The following is a 19911-nucleotide window of genomic DNA, read 5'->3' as shown; positions in this document are numbered from 1 at the left end:
ACAGATGTTTAACTGATGAATCCAAACCCTTTTAAATAACCTTTAATGGCTTTTTAAAGATCTGGGCACCCTTCTTTAAATATGCTGGTAAAAGACTCACAACTATTGTATTAAAAGGGATGATAGATGGCAATGAGGGAAACTGGCTAACTGATGTTTTTGGGTTATGAGGCAGGACATTCATTTACTTATAATTATAATTATTTTCATTTTTCCTTTAAAAAAAATTGCGTTTTCTCTCAAAATGGAAATTGAGATTATTGTAAAAATTTTTAAATGACTACTCTTCACTGTATTATTTGTACTACATAATAAGTAGTTGGATATTTTTTTTTTTTTTTGTGGCCACAGTGTGTTGTTGTTTGTTGTTTTTGTCTATGTTGGAAAATGTAATAAAAATATTACTCAAAAAAGAGAAAAAACCTTTAATGCTGTTACATGTTCACTATCCTCCTTACAGAGAACTGCCTGCATTTTAAAAAACAAAATTATTAATGTGCATTTCAAATAGCAAAAACATCAGTGCTAAAATATTCTATCAAAGTTGTAATTATGTGCCATCAGTGTCATGCACGTCTTATTTCTTAGATCTTACTTTGTTCTCCAACTTTTTTGCAAGAATCGAAGGTTTTGCACACTTCTATGACCCTGTTTTGCTCTATTTATACACTCTGCCCTATTAGTAGTGTATTTGCTGATGCAATGGCTCCACGGGGATCATTAAAGTTTCATTTAATCTTATCTTCACTAGTTACTGCTCCGCACTGCTAACAGCAAAGAGTGTGAGGTCACAAACTTTAGTGGCAGATAAAAAAGGTTGCAGGTTTGATGCCAGCTGGACTTTTTGTTCCAATCTAGAACCTTTTAGTGTTTAATGATACTTTTTGCTTAGCCTGAATGGGCATTTGGGACGTCGTGAAATTGATCCCACTGTGCCAAGCAAACAGAAGCTGTGCCAAGAAAAAGATTGGTCAGGGTTTTTAAGTCAGGGCCGGTCATAATATAATCTGTCAAAGAGTTTCCCCACAGGAGGATATAGTAGCGTCTCTGGAGATGGATGTGAATGGGCAGAGCCGGAGGTGAGCTGACTCTATTTAAATAGTAATTCACTGATTAAAGGTGCTGCAACAAGCATTTTAGAATCAATTGATCATCCATTCAGTGATGTGAGACGTCAGAGACCTGAAACAAACTCAGGCTCCTGCTTCTGCACTGCATCTGCATCCAGTCATTGGCTCATATGTGGTGTTTTTACTCTTTAATCCAACATGGTCTCACAGAAATCCGTGAAATAGCCACGGATTTCGCTTAACTCAAAATCCGTGGAATAGCCACGGAACCGCTCAAATTTCCGTGAGACTGACACAGATTTCGCTACAATGCAAGTTAATGACAGTCATATCCCGTGGCTATTCCAACATAAAAGTGATCATGTACATTCACTGAGTGAAGATTTAGAAAATAAAACATATATTTCTCGCTAGAAATGTGATCAAAATCCATTTTTATGCAGAAACTAAGTCAAAATATTGATTTTTCACTGAAAATGAGAGAACTGTCCGCCATGTTTTTTGTTCTGACCGCCGGGACCTTGAAAGTCACGTGACTTGGAACAAACCCATAGCCACGGGATATGACTGTTATTAACTTGCATTGTAGCGAAATCCGTGTCAGTTTCACGGAAATTTGAGCGATTCCGTGGCTATTCCACGGATTTTGAGTTAAGCGAAATCCGTGGCTATTTCACGGATTTCTGTGAGACCATGTTGCTTTAATCATAAGGGACATCTTTTTTGTGGCGTTCAAAGCAATGTATAGAGGAACAGTTTGATGCTTTGGGAAAAGCTTTCTTGTGGAAAGGAACATCAAAAGCCAGCAGTTTTGGAGCTCACTACTAACACAAACTGAAGTACACTACATGTTGTGGATTAAACAAATGAGATTTTCTGTGTCAGTTACTGATCTTTGGAGCTGCTGGTTGGTGGTTTTCACGTTCTTTGGCAGAGTCGGGCTAAATGTTTCCCAGTTTCCAGTTTTTGATCTAAGTTAACCCATTGACGCCTAAAACGCCTGTAAAACCTTTTTGATGATGATTTTAAAATAAGCTAAAACCTGAAGTTTTTCTGGAAATTCAACAGAAGTGTCAACGATTCTACTAAATAATAGATTTTTCAGCCTCTGTAGCAGATAGAAATGAAATTCAAAAAGTATTTGAGAGCTTATACAAATACTACAAAACGACGTATCCGCTTTTCAGGCTTCAATGGGTTAAGTTGTAGCTTCAGTTTTGAGAGTGGTGGACATCTTTTCATCTAATTCTCAACAAGAAAGTGAATACAGATATTTTCCAAAATATCAAAGTATTCCTTAAAAAGTAAATGTGTTTAAAAAAAAAAATGGAATAACAATAAGGGTAGTCCAGATGCTAAACATATCGAATAGCATCTGGAATAAATGTACAGAATTAAATGTATTATACAGCATCTGGTTAGTGTCCAGTGTTTATTTTTTGTCAAAATTAAAAATGATATGTGGAATAAAGCCATTTGGATGAAATATCGCTGTTTAAAGCCAAGATTGAGTATTCTTCCTGACAGAAATACTCCCTGCACATTATTTGTTCAAGGACTGCTGGAAAATGGAAAATCCAACAATAACATTTTTTTAAGAAAACTTGCCTGTTGTGTGGGTTGTAAAGTTCAGAGGGCTAATGAAGAAAACTTTCTTGCTTTCTGAATTATCCAGAGTGGCTGGGACATCGTTTGTAAAGGAGAAGTGAAGGAGAGTTCATCTGTTTGAACACTATAATGGAAATGTTGCTTTGCCTCCTAGTAGCCACTACCTCAAATAGACTAACAGCACCCGGGCCAAAACCCCGACAACAGTGAATGCAGAGACAAATTGTCATGTAAATATTCGAAGAAAAAGAATTGTCCGTTACAAAAGGGCCTGGACACAAACACAGAACAACAACAATAACAACAACAACAGTAAACAGCATGAGATAAATGGTAGTCAGACCCAGAGAGGCAGAGCCAGAGAGTAGGACTAGATGTAGAGAAAATAACTTCTCACACACACACACACACACACACACACACATCCTTGTACTTCTATCTTTACCCTAACCCTTAACCAAACCTTCACCATCACAACTAAATGCCAAAGCCTAACCCTAACATAAACCTGATTGTAACATTAACCCTAAAAAAAAGTCTGAACTCTCAAACAAGCCTTAAACAAAGTGAGGACCGCAAAAATGTCCTCACTTTGTTGGTTAAAAACGTGTTCCGGTCCTCACTATGTAGGAAGTACAAGAACACACACACACACACACACACACACACACACACACACACACACACACACACACACACACTCTTGTACTTCTATCTTTGTGAGGGCCCTCATTAGTGAATTCCCTTGCAAGGTTATAATAGTTTTGGATTTTCATTGGTTTTAGTTTTAATTTTGTTGTGAATTTTTGTTTTCAAATCCAGTTAGTTTTAATTAGTTTTTAGAGTGAGTTTGCTAGTTTTACTTTAGTATTTATTTTTTTGAAATGCTTTAGTTTTAGTTTATTTTTTATTAGTTTTACTTTTTTGTAATGGGGTATTTGTTGGGTGGGAAATTAAAAGAGGTCACTGTGAAGGACATTTTCACTATAATTTCAGTTAGTTTTGTAACCACACAATACAGTTTCAGTTAATTATCATCATCATGTAACCTTTAACCCTTAAAACAAAGTCTGAAATCTCAAAAAAGCCTTTAAAGAAGTGAGAACCGGCGGAAATGTCCTCACTTTGCAAAATTGTCCTCACTCTGTTGGTTAAAAACATGTTCTGGTCCTCACTATGTAAGAAGTACAAGAACACACACACACACACACACACACACTCACACACACACACACACACACACACCTGCATACAGCAGTGGCAGTGGCGACGGGCGGTGTTTAATATGCTGAAGGAGATTGTGCGTGGTATTGGCTTTTGGCAGTGTGCAGTGGAGGGAGGGGAGCGAGATGGATTGGTGCAGGATCCCTCTCTTAAATGTTTAAAGAGTATTCACACAGAGCCCGGAGGATGAGGCGAGAGAGAAGAGAGAGAGGGAAGGTAGCGTTATGAATGGGGGACATTAGGTGCTGCCACAGCCGCTGGCAAGCAAGAAAGACTCAGTGTGTGTGTGTGTTTGTGTGTGGGAGGGTTTCAACACTGAAATGTGTGTGTGTGTGTGTGTGTGCAGAGCGTCTCTCAGCATGCTGCAGTAGGAAAACTAAATCAACACGAGGCTCTAAAGAGGTATAACTCCTCCTTCTTTATACTGAGCTTTTACTCTGTCCTTCACTCAGTAGGGGAACAATTGGCTCAAGTGTGTATGTGTGTGTGTGTGTGTGTGTGTGTGTGTGTGTGTGTTTTCTTTGGGTTGTTTGCATGCTCCTTCAATGTCACTACACACTACAGGAGCACTGCATGTATTCAGAAGATTGGAACTAGTAACAGTTTGCTCTCCAAGTGCTTCTGTTCCTGTTGGGAAATCAAGATGGCCTCACACCAGCACTTACTGTACATGACATCATGACTTTAGTGTAATAGAAAACTTTTCCGTTGGGAGAGAAATGCCTTCAGATATTGAAGAAGTTGGTAATAAATTTACCAGTCACAATATCTTTTATTAAGCTTTTCCCGCCCACTCTGCTGCCCACGCGACGACAGCAGCAGTGTGTAGAGTGTTTATTGACTGTTAGATGAAATATACGGTTTGTATTGATGGATTCAGGGTTTCTGCAACAAGTTAAATTTAAGACTTGTTAAGACCTTTACAAATGCAATTTAAATCATTGTTCACATACTGGCAGAAAAGTACAACTTCAAGCTCCAAACTTGAAGGTTTTATCTATGTCAAAAACGTGCCCCATACGTTGGGTGTGGGATGTTACAATTGAGTTGTTTAAATGCCCTGACACAGACAGAAAGAGAAGAGAGAATTGAGGCCTTCATTGGACTTTAGGACACCTTTTTCCAGCAGCCTTAAAATTGACAAGTTTTCTCTTCCGCTGTACCTAGGCAGTGTATTCTGATGTCTGGTAATAAAGAAAACTTTGATTCATCTTCTCACTCAAGAGGGGTAGTAATTTCCTTTTTTTTATTGTATTTATTTATTTATTTTATCCCACGATTTTGTAACCCATTTTATTTATCACCCAGTTTTTCCTATCGTGATCCTGGGTGCTACCTCGTCCCTGTTGGTCTGGGGAGAGCCCTGAACTGCCACATGCTTCCTCCGAGACATGCGGAGTTAGCAGACCCTTCTTGTCACCTGACAGGGGGAGATTCCCGATCACGTTATTCCCACCGGTTCCTCTCCCCCCCATCAGGCGCCCCGACCGACCAGAGGGGGGCTCTATAGCGACCAGGATCAATGCATGTTTTTGTGAGAGGTCCCTGTAAGGGGATCCTGGGGGGACACGGGGAGAACATGCAAACTCCACACAGAAAGGCCCTTTTGCCAACACCGACCAGCCCTATGGACACCGGAGACATGGACACGCCTCCAACGCCCACAGCGTCCTGGTGGGAATCGAACCCAGGACCTTCTAGCTGTGAGGCGAGAGCGCCCCCAGGGGCGCACGGTGGCATATATATATATATATGTGGATGTCAAAATAATCTGTATCGGCAGGCAAGCACAGTGGCTTCATTTAAATCTCTTTTAAAAACTCACTTTTATCGATTGGCCTTCTCTTAATTTCCTTTTATTATTGTTGTATGATTACCTTGTTGTGATTTAACATTTTACAAGTTTTTTAATGTAATTTCTTCTTCTTGTTTTATTTTGTTGTTGTCAGTAAATTGTAATTGATATGTTTTATTTCTGTTGTACAGCACCTTGTAACTTGTTTTTGAAAGGTGCTATATAAATTAGTTTATATTAGTATTAGTTTATATTTAGTATTAGTATAAAATAGTTATTATTATTATTAAAAAACGTGTAACTGTCGACCACTAGTAAAAACCCACACCTCATAGCAAGGATACACATTTATGCTACAGGATGGGACACACACACACAAACGCACACACACACACACACACACACACACACACACACACACACACACACACACACACACACACACACACACTCAGCAGCTGTATTTACAATCAGACCTTGTGCAGCGATGTGCGCTCCACCAGCTGGAACGGGGCAGGGTCGATCTTGCAGTTGTTGAAATTGACCTGCTCATCAAGCTGCTTCTCCTCCCACTCTGCAATCTGCAAAACACACGGAGGAGGAGGAGGAGGGAGTTTAGAGTTGAGAGATAAACATCACTGAGGTATTGCAGGAGGTAGATGGCACCGACTGGACTGTAAACTTGAATAAAAGGTTGAGCCCCGGTGTAAAACAAACATTGGTTTGACTGTCTAAATATAAAAGACTGTGTTAACAGAAGATGTCTTTATGCCCGGTGTCAGTCACTAATCAGAAGGCAAAGGCATCAAACAATCTCAGAGCACCTCCTGACAAATCACCTCCCTCTGATAGACAATCAATGGAGCGGCCACCGCACTGAATGACTCTATAAATCACACGAGGCCTACGAGGATGGAGGGTGAGGAAGGTGAGTGGAGAACATGGAAGGGAGGCGTAGCGAGGAGGGATGACATGGCAGACGCATGAGAGGTGAACGATGAGTGATATGGAGAGAAAAAAGAGGGGACGGAGGGGGAAAGTGTGAGGAATGTGCGGCTGACAGAGAGGAAATGAGAGGTGCTGTTGATGGATGAATTATGAATGATGTCATATCCAAAAATATAAGACTCCAGGGTAATCGGCCCGTCTGGGGATATTGAGGAATCTGAAAAGCCAGGTCTGTCGATGTGTGATGTCATCAAGTGCAAGCTCTGAATTCGACAAATACAGGTTTTTGAGACTGAAATCAAAAATCCAACGCATGTAATGTATCTGATAGCTGATTTCAAGTATTGTGTGTGTATAAAAAGACTGATATATATCTTCTTCATCAGTGCTGTAGAACTCCATTGTTGTCCAAAAAACTCAATGGTGGAATGTAACTAAGTATATTTACTCAAGTACTATACTTAGTATAATTTTGAGATACGTTTACTTGACTTGAGTAGTTCCTTTTTTTTGTAACTTTATACTTCTGCTCTGCTACATTTTGAGGCAAATATTGTATTTTTTACTCCACTACATTTAGTTGATAGTTTTAGTTACTTTTCAGGTCGAGAGTTAAAAAGAAAAACATGATGAATTTAAAGTGATTAGACTTTTTTTTCCCAATAAACTTAATAACAGTATATCGAGTAGTTAAAATGAGCCCCGTCTTTACAAAATGACTATGCTGCTTACATACATGCATCAATAATAATAATAATAATCTAATAATATGTTCTTAATATATAAAACAATCTGGGTGGGTCAATTCTGCATAACAAGCACTTTTACTTTTGATGCTGCTACTTTTGTACTTTTACTTGTAGTGGAGTAATTTTAACAATGTGGTATTAGTACTTTTACTGAAGTAAAAGTATATGAATACTTTTTCCATCACTGGACATGTTCCTACATCAACATGAACACACACTGTAGTTTATTTTGACTCAGTCATACACTGTCCTGCTGCAAGAAATAATCACAAGAGCACCAAATGCGTATTAATCTGCCGCTGAAAATAGACCCCAACAAAAACACAATTTACTCCAATCAGAATCACACTTGTTAAAAACTACAGTGCTCAGTTGTTTTTAGAAACCTATTTGTGTCCAGTTAGGGTACTCAGTTGGAACTAATGGATTTGGGGCTGAGTGTAAAACACAACACTGCAAAAAGGTGTGTCTAAAAACAAGATAAAACACTAAATCTGAGGGAAATGACCTTGCTGCATGGACAGATAATTTCACTTGACAAGATTTCTTAAATTCAGATTATTAAATCTAGAAATAAGCATGTTGTACACTTAAATTAAGAAATTAACTCTTAAGATCTAAGATGATGCGATATGGTTGCAAACTGTCAATCACAAGGTAGCCACGCCCTAAAGCAAGCCCTGCTTTAATGTCTATTTTACTCTAAATATGACCACAATTAAAAAAAAATGCTGTAATGAAGAAGACTTGAAACTAACAATTGAGACCATAAACTCAGAAGGGATTTGTTTTTTAAGGCAATAAATTAAAAATGAAAAATAAGGTCATTTTCTCATAGACTTCTATACAATGAGACTTCTTTTTGCAGCCAGTAGAGTCCTGCTGGCCATTAGAAAAGTTTTAGGCACTTTACTTATCAGACCCGGGGGGTTGCTGTTTGGTTGTAAGGTGTGTATTTGTGTGTGTATGTGTGTGTGGCTGTCTTACCTCTCTAATAGTCATGTCATCCTCCACATCTACGTCGTCCTGCAGAAAGAAGCGACAGGAGAGCAGTCAGTACAGAAAACAAAGATGTACACATAGTAAAAGGAAGAAACACAAATACATCAACAGTGATGGAATGGTAAACTAATGGCACATAAACAATGATGTCCAGTTGATTATTATCTCAACAAACACTTATTTGTACTTTTCAACTGCGCCCCCACTGTGCACAGAAGGTGAACTGACATATTGAAAACACATAATCACCCATGCATCACATCATAAGTGCGATACAGCGCCGCCGTCTTGAGACAGATGGACAGAAATGGGATGTGTGACTAAAGGAGCGACTACATTTAATGAGTGCGGGGGATGTGATGTATGAGATGTCAGAGCAGATGATCATTAGAATGATGGATCTGTGGCGCTCTCGGAGCTCACGGCTCATAACTGACAGGCTGACGATGCAGACGCCGTTTGACAAGCCGGAGTCAAACTAGCAACCCTGTGCGTAGCATAGGAGGAGACTGTGGAAAGCCTGAGGATGGAAATAAACAACAGTGTGTGTGTGTGTGTGTGTGTGTGTGTGTATGTGAACCTCTATGTGTGTGACGGGCTGTGAAATGCGATTTCAAAGTGTTTAGTCATGTGCTTGAGTACAGGTATTTACTTGAATGCAGGAGGACATGTGTGTGTGTGTACGCAGCTTAGAGTGAGACAGGAAGGCAGAGTGAGTGTGACCCAGGGGCTGATGGGAGCCCTGAGCTCATTTATCCTCATCGCTACGGTGGCCAACCTGTCGGTAACCCTAGCAACTGTTGCCTCGGGGTAGAAAGAAGTGCCCTACTGTAGCATTATGCAAACAGAGGCCAGACGTGCCTAGGGTTGATGAGACAACACACACACCTAGAGCACTTTATCTGTGCTGTCTCAACCATCATTCTGCTTGTCACAAGGGCACTCTGAATGTCGCCCAGACACACGGCTGGGCCAGGGCTAAATGTAAACTAAAGACAAATGGAGAGATCAAATCACTTTGGTGTGTGTGTGTGAGTGTGTGTTTGCAGAAGAGTTTTTTTTAAAGGCAGAGAGAGACAGAGAGAGAGAGAGAGAAAGAGAGGGAGAGAGAGAGAAAGAGAGAGAAAGACAGAGAGAGAGAGAGAAAGAGAGGGAGAGAAAGAGAGAAAAAGACAGAGAGAGAGAAAGAAAAAAGAGAGGGAGAGAGAGAAAGAGAGGGAGAGAAAGAGAAAGAGAGAAAGAAAGAGAAAGAGAGAGAGAGAGAAAGAAAAAGAGAGGGAGAGAGAGAGAGCGAGAGAGAGAGAAAGAGAGGGAGAGAAAGAGAAAGAAAGAAAGAAAGAAAGAGAAAGAGAGATAAAGAAAAAAGAGAGGGAGAGAAAGAGAGAAAGAGAGAGAGAGAGAAAGAAAAAAGAGAGGGAGAGAGAAAGAAAAAAGAGTGGGAGAGAGAGAGAAAGAGAGGGAGAGAGAGAGAAATGAGTGGGAAAGAGAGAGAGAAAAAGAGAGAGAAAGAAAAAGAGAGAGAGAGAGAGAGAGAGAGAGAGAGAGATGTTTGACTGTGCATGCAAAATAGGTGCTTTCAGAGAGATTAGCTGCTCTATTAAGAGAGCAAATCTCTGCTTCTGGATACATGAGTTAGGCAGAAGTGTGTGTGTGTGTGGAGAAGAGGAAGAGCAAACTTTGTGAGTCTGCAAGCAACTGACAGTGAAATCAGAGCAACCGTGTGGGCATATTCAAATGAGATGTGAACGTGTGGGTGCAGAGACATGTGAGGGGCTCCAGAGTGCTGACAATAGGCAGATGAAGCTGTATTGCTTGCTACGACGTTTCTGTGACCAGACAAAGATTAGAGAGGTCCGCTGCTCTTCCGTTCCCTCCCTCCCTCCCTCCCTCCTGCAGCCATCCATCTTTTCTTCCATCCAGCGAGCCAATCATCCAATCACAGGCACCCATCCAAGACTAGGTCAGCAAGGAACACACAATCTACCAACAGAGACTGCTGTATCATATGCACACGCTCATTATGAATTCGGCTTAAGTATATAATGAAGATTGTGGAAATCTGTATAAAAAGGAGCCTCCCCTGCAGGATACTTGATTTGGTCAGCCCACAGTAGATAGAAGAGTTGGTGGGAAGGCTTTGTTTACACCTCCAGTTTTGCTGAAGGGAAGGCTTAGCATCTTCTAATCTAAATCCAAAATCTGCCTCTGCTCTAAAGGGTCGGTTCAGAGGGTTTCGATTTTTATGTAGCCAGGTTTTGAGGCAAATATATCTGGAAACTCTGCTGCCACACTAATACAATGGTAGTGAATAGACTTTTATCAACAATGTAGGATTGCTTCTTGCACAGCTTTCAGAAGTCTCCTTCACAAGTGCTGACCACAGTAAGACTCAAATATCCAGAACAGAAAAAGCAGATTATCGAACTCTGAGAGGCTGAAGTCAATATTCTTTACAAATCCCATGTGCAACAGCGCGTTTCCGCACATCTTTTTTTAAACAGAATTGTCTTTGTGACGCCCAAAGCATTTCAAAAACAGCATTTTAAAACATCTTTTTGTTTAAAATCAATATCCTGGTTACTCGGGATAATCCACAGGCCTCACTTTGGACAGTTTGTTTTAGGAACAAAAGTGAAACCTTGCACACTGAATTTTACGATTTAAAATGATTCTTTAAAATGAGGGAGAGCCCAGATATAATACAAATTCAACCAATTTGTGATATTTTAATCTTAATGCCCACACTAACAGGAGCACACACTCAGAGATGTGATTCCAAGGGATCTCACAGGGAAAAAAGGAATAAAATAAACAAATACATAAAAAAATAGAGAAAATGTCTCATGGCTAAGGCAAAGGAATCTCAAAGTGCCAGCTGGAAACAAATTTTATTGTTTGTCTCAAAGCTAAAGGTAATGCTACAAACTAACACTCCAGGTCAGTCAGTAACATTGGGATTATGTCTGTAAACCCTCACACTACAGGAAAATCTGGTCAGATAATCTGTTCAGAGCAGCCTTGAATCAGGAACTCCCATGCAGCTGTAAACATGAACCATGATTATCTGTACATATATTGGTTCCAATACATCAAGTGAAAAGTTTGAGATTCAATTATTTCTCTAGGAAAGTGGATATCTGTAGCATATTTAAAGACAATCCAGGTAAAAGTTGCAAAGATATTTTACTCAGATCCAAAAATGGAAAGGAAAGGTCAGTAAGACTCACGACTCAAGACTATGGTACTTGCAATCAATGCAAGACATAATTGATACAATTCCAGGTAGTACATAGACTACACTATTCTCCCTCCAGGTTGCAGAAAATATTTCTGGATGTCTCACCCCAATGTATTAGGTGTTGGAGTGAAGAGGGAACACTATCCCACTTATTCTTGTCATGTCATAAGCTACAACCATTCTGGGGCTCCTTGTTTGAGTTCTTCACTAAGGCCCTTAATCATCCATGTAACCCAGAGCCATTCACCGTGTTGTTTGGAGTGGCTAATCCAGATGGTGTGAAAAGTAGTTGTGAAGCTAAGGCTATCTCCCTTTCAACACTGTTAGCCAGAAAGCTAATTTTATAGTCTTGGAAATCTGAAAGGGCTCCTACATTTGAAATGTGGTTGAGAGAGCTGTGAAATGTATTACATTTGGAGAAAATCAGCTACATCATTTTTACAAGTAATGTATATATTCTGATTACTTCGGGTCATTTTGGAATACTTCAAAATCATCTTGCTGAGCTCATTTGTCTGGGTCTTATATTTTAATGCCCAAAACACGTGATTCCTTCTTTCCAAACTAGAAGGGCACTTGGAGAGCAAGTATTCCTCCGAGGCCATGACATGTCACCAGGGATTCCACAGGTTTTAAAAGGTAGTAATGAAATTAGCCAAAAATAAGGCCATTAAAAAGTATTAAAAGGTCGGGGATCGAACCACCAACCTTCCGGTTACTGGACAAAGCTCTACCAACTGAGCCACAGCCGCCCTATCATCATCATCATTAGGACCCTTCACTCTCTTCTCTGAATAGCTGTTTCAATTGGCCCAGCGATGACACAACACACTATCAAGTGTATCCCTCATGCTCATGCTCAATGAAGTGATGTCTGATGTTCCTCTAACTGCTGCCTGCGCCGCAATAAATGGTACAATAGGGAAACATTGCAACAATAATTAGGTATCACTCATGTGCAGGCAATTAACTGCTGATTTCCTTGCTGCTGATGCTCACTTTGCTTATTGCTTTCAAATTCTATTTCTGCTTTATCCTTGTATCTAATTAGATTGCAGAGGCTTTAACACAATTGTGAAATAACATCATTAATGACACTGTGCAAACAGTGTTGTGAGCAATGATGAAAACAGGCTTAACAGCTTTGGAAACAGTTGAAAAATGGCGGGTAGTTAACCTTTACACCTGACCACCTTTATCATTTTGGTAAATGGACCCAAGATCTCTGGCTGCAACTTGGAAGCATCACATTATCTGAGTTAAAACTGCCCAAAGTCTTTCCAATGAAGCTTTAAAGCCTGCGATAAATTCTTCACACTGAAAGAATCTGATATCGCACAACAAATCAATTCACAAAACAAATTACAGTCAGTACGTCACACTCATCTTCTCTAGATAAGTTCACCCTCTCTCCTGTGTTTCTCCTCTGTGTTGTCAGAAATTATTCAGGAAATGAAAACTCCATCCTGTCTCCTGAACATTCTTCCTATCAGATAACTGAAGGACAATTTTAATGGAGTCGGAGTCTTTGTTCTACAACTTATAACTTGCATTCACTGATCCTACTCTTGGCCTTAATGATGTTAATAATTAACTTTATTTCAAAATTCACATTTCTTTCTATATGGTGCTTGAAAGAACTGTTTCAGATTGCCACACTGTTACTGTATTAACTGTAATAGCCCAGTCATTACTCTGAGAACTAAGCATGGTGTTTAATATAGTAAATTATTCTACCCTCAGCCTTCTCCGGCACTGGAGTACAATTTCTAGCACAAGATCTTTTTTGCTGGCTTTGGGACTGAAGATTGGCTTTCCTTAGGATTGTTTTATTTTCTTTTTTCTTTTTTCTTTTTTTTTGCAAGCAGCGATGAACTGGCCCGAGCAGAGTGCCCTGCAAATTATTTGTTTCTTACCAAGATAAAAAAAACTTTAGATTTAGAAGTGTTAGATAATTTACCTTGTTTTAAGAGTTATTTTTTTTATTTTAAGCGTGCAACATGCTTATTTCTAGATTTAATAATCTTAATTTAAGAAATCTTGTCAAGTGAAATTATCTGTCCATGCAGTAAGATCATTTCCCTCAGATTTAGTGTTTTTATCTTGTTTTAGACACACCTTTTTTCCAGTGTAAGTACTACCAAGTTCAAACTAGTGCTTAGCCACTCAGGTTGTACCATTAAAAATAAAGAATTGTCTTGGCTGGTATAGACTGTAGTAATCGTCAAATCAGTTTCTTGAAAACAAAAGACGTGGATGCAGCCACCATTATGTTATCCATTGGTTTGTGGATTTTTGAGGCCTTGAGTCTGGTACTTTGGTCATCCCTATCTTGTTGTTTTGGAGTTACAACTAGTACACTGTAAAAAAAAATACCGGCAGCTGTGGTTGCCAGAATTTCACTGTAAAAAATACAGTTGGTTGAGTTGGTTTTCTATTGTAACTTTTAATGTAAATATCGGCAAAAACTGTAATTTAGACTGAACAATCCTGTTATTTTTAGGGTAATTGTGTCTTTGTGACTTTATGGTATTTATCCATTAATTTTACATATTTTTAAAAAATATATTTTTACAGTTAAAATTTTGTACTATTCCCTTATTTACGGTAATTAAGTGTCTACTACGGTGATGTACAATTTTTTATTTTACGCCCTATTTCTGATGCTATTTGACAGTGTTTTACTGTAATTTATATAATCTTTTTTTACAGCGTAGAAATGACTATATTTGAAGAAGAGGATGAAGATTGGGAGGAGGACGCCAAGTAGTCACTTGTCAGTTGACTTATCAAGACATTTGTAGGTGTCCAAAAATGTAACAATGAACTTTCATGAACTGAAAACACACTGTGAAGAGGTAAAAGGAAACACACAGTGTGCCATACATAGCCCCGTCATAAATCATACACTTCTTTATCACCAATTTTACATTAAAGGGGACCATCATTAACTGAATGATCATTATGCTGTATTGGGAAGACTTGAAACTAGTAATTGAGAACATAAACGCATTAGGAAAATGTTAAGTGAAGCAATAAATTAAATAAAAAAACGGGGTCATTTTCTCATTGTTTCCTATAAAATCAAATGCTTATGCTGCAACTAGGCTAATGTTTACTTGCTGCAAATCCAAAACATCAACTTCCATTTCATGCTGATGACACTAAGAAGTATTTCAGATGTGTTCTGAACTATGGAAAGAAATGAATTGTACTTCCTTCTAAACTGCGCAATAGCCATTTATGATGAAACGTCCCTAAATTTAATACAGCTGGTTGCTAGTAGCAGTGAAATGTGTGTAATTGGCCTCAGCAGACGAGGCTCCAGATGTCACAGTGACTTAGCTCATTATCTCCCTGCATCGCTGATAATTTGGAAATCCTTCTGTTATTTTTCATTATAATTTTCGTCAAAACAGTTGATAAAAAGACTGAAAAGATCAAGTGATACTCTTTACAAAAAGCAAGTTGTAACTGGCTCTAAGATTTGCTCTCTGTCATTTTCTTTCATTGCTTTCGAAGGTGGACAACTGACAATTTGCAAAAAAACAGCTTCTTAAGTGTTTTTGTCCCTTGGATTGTTTCCCCTCACTCTCCACAGTGGGTGAAACTGATGCAGTGGAGTGTGAACAGCCAAACAGCGACCCAGAATTGAATGTTAGTAGGGAAGCTGAGACAGAGGGCCATTAAGCAACTGCAAAAACAAGGAACATAAAGGGTTGCTTTAACTCTACGGAGTCTTGGACTATTTTGTCCATTATTTTTTTTTACATCTGTTTGTGTCATTTTTTGGTCATTTTGTGTCTTTTTATGTCTTTTTTGGTCATTTTGTGTATGTTGTTGTGTCTTTTTTGGTCATTTTGTGTATGTTGTGTCTTTTTTTGGTCATTTTGTCTCTTTTTTTGTCATTTTGTGTCTTTTTTTGTCATTTTGTGTATGTTGTGTCTTTTTTTGGTCATTTTGTGTCTTTTTTTTGTCATTTTGTGTCTTTTTTTAGTTATGTTGTGTCTTTTTTTAGTTATGTTGTGTCTTTTTTGTCATTTTGTGTCTGTTGTTATGTCTTTTTTTAGTTATTTTGTGTCTTTTTTTGTCATTTTGTGTCTTTTTATGTCTTTTTTGGTCATTTTGTGTATGTTGTTGTGTCTTTTTTTGGTCATTTTGTGTCTTTTTGTAATTTTGTCCCTTTTTTGTCATCTTTTGTCTTCTGTGACTTTTTTGGTCATTTTGTCTCTTTTTTCTAGTCATTTTCTGTCTTTTTTTAGTCATTTTCTGTCTTTTTTTTGTAATTTTCTGTCTTTATGGTCATTTTGTCTCTTTTTTTGACGACATGAAGAAGCCGTGCTCCGGCGCTTTCGTGGACTCCAGAGGGTTAATGCAACTTAGCTTTTCTGTCTTGCATTATGTGTGTTTGTTTATTCCTATATAAGTGTTAATATGTCAAGAAAGAAAGACACAAAAAGAAATCTAAAGAAACAGAAAAAAATAAAGAAGAAGAGGCATTGAGCCAAAAAAAACTGAGCCCACAAACCATCATAAATAAAGCATGGAGGCATTACGAAGACGCAGGAGTGGAGGAAAAATAATGAGAAAAACAGCCAGGAGAGACCGAGAGGCTGGGTGGCATCATTTCTCTGCAACAGACTACTGATGTCATTTACCCTGCATCAATATTTCACAACCTAGATGGAGGAGAGGAGGGGGGTCGAGGGGGGACGGATGACTGCGATACAAAAAGGGGAGGAGGGCGTCGGAAAAAGTGGTAAAGATGGACGAAGATGGTGAAGCAGAGATTAAACCAGATCCAGAAACAGAGAATAAAAGAAGAGCAGAGAGAACGGGAGGCGAAGAGTAATAACTTGATTTCTCTTCCGCCGTGGGGATGGTACTCAGAAGTCTTGGGAGAAAAAATTGACACATTTGTTTGTCCATATTACTGTTGGGGCCCACGGAGCCTAAAGACGCTCCGCCATGTGCTCTGATCCACTGCTGGATGTTAATAATAACTCCTGATGACAGAGGAAACAATCCCACAGGCTCAATGCACTGTAAGTGCACACGCAGCGAGAGCAACAGGGGTTCATTACTAATTAGCTCACTGCAAGGCAGTAATGACTAACATGCTTCTAGGCCCACTTAACACATCCAAAAATTAACTGTGCTACTAATGTACCATCTGTCTCAGCACTGACCATACAGTATGCTCCTCATGGGTACACTTAACAAATCTCTGCACTTTATTAAATTACAAGCAGCAGTGGCAGATTAGGGCCATTGGAAACTTGACTGGTGTCCACCAATTAATATTAAACACAATAAAGATGTATAGGGAAGGCATAAAGTAATAGATTTATATTTCATCTTGGGAAATCAAGGTTTTTACTGAGGCTCATTGTGTCACTACTCAGGGATAAAAGTTCCATTCAAGGTGAAAATAAACCTCATACATGTATTACTGCAGCTTTTATATCAACTATTTAGGAGGTCGATTTGACAACTTGTTTAACATTTGATATAAAATATTTCATGTAGCTTTTTCTTATTAAAATAAGTTTACAGATATAAAAAAAAATATTTTACAGATATAAAAAATCTTTCTACAGATATGAAAAACCTTTCCTTCCACATGCCATCACACTGTACAATAACAAATAATAGTCTGGTTCATTACATACTGTCTATGCACTTTGTGTTTTTTATGCACACTGTTCATTGCACCTTATTTGTTTCATAGCACCAACATTTTTATACTGTATATGCATATTTATTCTGCACTGGAATTCTATTCTACTCCTTAATACATACTCCTTCTTTAGACACTTTATTTTTTATTGTATTTTTATTGTATTTTTATATTTTATTGCTTGAAGTATGCCTAGGTTGTTCTTTTCATTTAATTGTGTTGTTTTTGTCTCTGTGTGTAATGCTGCTGCTACACTGTAATTTCCCAGCTTGGGATAAATAAAGTATATCTATCTATCTATATATCTATCTTGATCAGCGATGGAAGTATGAGTGACACGTGAATGGAGTAACAAACAAAACGTTTACTTGAAAGATTACCTATCTGCATCTGGACATATCCAGGATTTTATATATGTACTGGGGTCATAAATACAATTTTCCCTGAGTAGAAAACCAATCACCTGAACCAATCACCTGAGAACTAGCCACTAACCTAAACTGAAAAATATTTTCACAAAAGTTTAAATCTTCATTTATCCCATTTTTATTATTGTAATGAAATGATTTAGTCTGCAAAAATATTTGTATTTGTAATTTTTTTTCATTATTTTTATATAATGAATTTATGTTTTCAGTAAGTTCTGAAAGGGCACTAACGCAACAACATAGTTCATCAATTTAAAAAAAAATGTAAATATGTCTCTCTCTCTCTCTCTCTCTCTCTCTCTCTCTCTCTCTATATATATATATATATATATTTACATACATACATACATACAAATATATACATATATGCATATATATATGCATATATATGTATATATATATGTATGTATGTGTATATATATGCATATATATGTATATGTATGTGTATATATATATATATAGAGAGAGAGAGAGACATATTTACATTTTTTTTAAATTGACGAACCATGTTGTTGCGTATATATATATATATATATATATATATATGTATATATAGTTTTAATAGTAGTTTTTCAATTTAATTATATTTTAAAGTTAAAAAAGTTCAACATTTCTATAAATTAATGATGATTCTAAAGTTATTTTAAAAAATGAAGTAAATAGAATAAGTAGTAAAAACCCCGTTTCTATATTTTATGTGGTACATTGACACTTAATAAGTGTCTTTTTTTAACTGAAATTTACTGAAAAAAGCATCTAAGAATACTAATATGTTAAAAAGTTAACACTAACAGAGATTAGTAGTCTACTTTTAATTAATTGAATTTACAGTATGTGGCTGCAGAATTCTTCTCAGGACCATTCTGAGTATTTTACACAAAGTGAAATGAAATCCTCTGTGTTGATTAGGTACTGTAGGTGGTCTTCTGCCGTCATTATTCTCCCTAAATCATTTCAAACCTCTACGAGGAAGGAAAAAGTTGCAGATAAAGAAGAAGAAATCCTCTTAAAAAAGAATATACAACCCTAAATTACTGAGATTATGAATCAGATTGACACTATCTGCTCTGTCAGGGTTTTTAAATGTCCCTGAACCCCCCGCTGCACTGTACGCACTAACTAATAGGCTTAATAAAACATGTTCTTTCTCCGGATTAAAGCGGCACGCTGTGCTGAATCAATAACGAGATGCTTTATCCCTTTTGAATTTCACACAAATTAAAAGTGTGCAGTAACAGTTGTGGCTGCTGAAAGTTGTCTAACCTTTAATGCAGCACCCCATCGGGACAATCAATGCCAATGTTAACTGAGAGTCGTGCAAATGTGCCACAGCAAAACAGACAGAGCATGTAATGAGCAGTGCTTCTGCTGTAAATGTGTGAAACTGGTACATTTTGTTTTGATTCATCATTTTCATTACTACAGTTGAAGAAATGTCTTTCGTCATTTGGCTTTAATACGCTCTCTGAGGTCTTCTGCTGCCACACAACATGAACACCGTGGTGTCATGGAGTGAAATACATGCCTGGGGCTTCACATTTGTACGCCACCAAAAAAAAAAAAAAAAACTCCCAGTGCGCCTCCTCTGCTAATAATTTAGTTTCTTCCGTTGAGCTCCTAAAGGCAAGTCTGACTACTGTTGTAGCTGCTCAGCATGGATGGTTTTAACCCATAAGAAGCCAGACCCAGTTATCCTTAAAGGAAAATTATTTGTATGAGATGTATCTTGTTATTTACTATTTATTATGCTTTTTTTATGAGTCCAGTACCTGAGTGCATTGAATTTCGTTGTATTTCTGTGCAATGACAAATAAAATCTAATCTAATCTAAATCTAATTTGGTTATACAACAGAACAAGCGGACCACATAGAACATATTTATGATGTTTTTAAAAAAAAATACTACCACCAAATGTAAAAGATCTGTGATGTCACTTAAACGTTACATTGGGTGCTTATGGTATTTATGTTTATGATATTTCTTATTTTAAAATAAACACATTTTCCGCTTACAGAAACACAAATTTGACTTTTTTTTTTCATCTCCACAACATAATATCAAGACATTAATTCTCCTGTTAAAAGGGTTTTTGACAGAGGGTGTCGTACAGTCTGTGAAGCCCTTTGAGGCAAATCTGTGATTTGTGATTTTGGGCTCTTTAAATAAAA

General features: G+C 37.8%; 1 protein-coding gene across 4 annotated transcripts in view; it reads right to left on the bottom strand.

The window, feature by feature from the left end:
• The window catches only part of clcn2c (chloride channel 2c), a 226204-nt gene that overhangs the window by 15066 nt on the left and 191227 nt on the right, over positions 1–19911 (bottom strand). For 3 of the 4 annotated variants that reach the window (XM_059330741.1, XM_059330743.1, XM_059330744.1), the window contains 2 exons: positions 8382–8420; positions 6174–6278 (listed from right to left, as the gene is read on the bottom strand). In XM_059330741.1, coding sequence (XP_059186724.1) covers positions 6174–6278; positions 8382–8420 — 144 coding nt within the window. Of the gene's footprint in view, positions 1–6173; positions 6279–8381; positions 8421–19911 lie in introns of those variants that run through there. The other variant, XM_059330745.1, reaches the window with a different exon arrangement.

This window comes from Centropristis striata, chromosome 4 (assembly GCF_030273125.1).
Source record: "Centropristis striata isolate RG_2023a ecotype Rhode Island chromosome 4, C.striata_1.0, whole genome shotgun sequence".
Taxonomy (NCBI): Eukaryota; Metazoa; Chordata; class Actinopteri; order Perciformes; family Serranidae; genus Centropristis; species Centropristis striata.
This window is presented reverse-complemented; position numbering and strand designations above follow the sequence as displayed.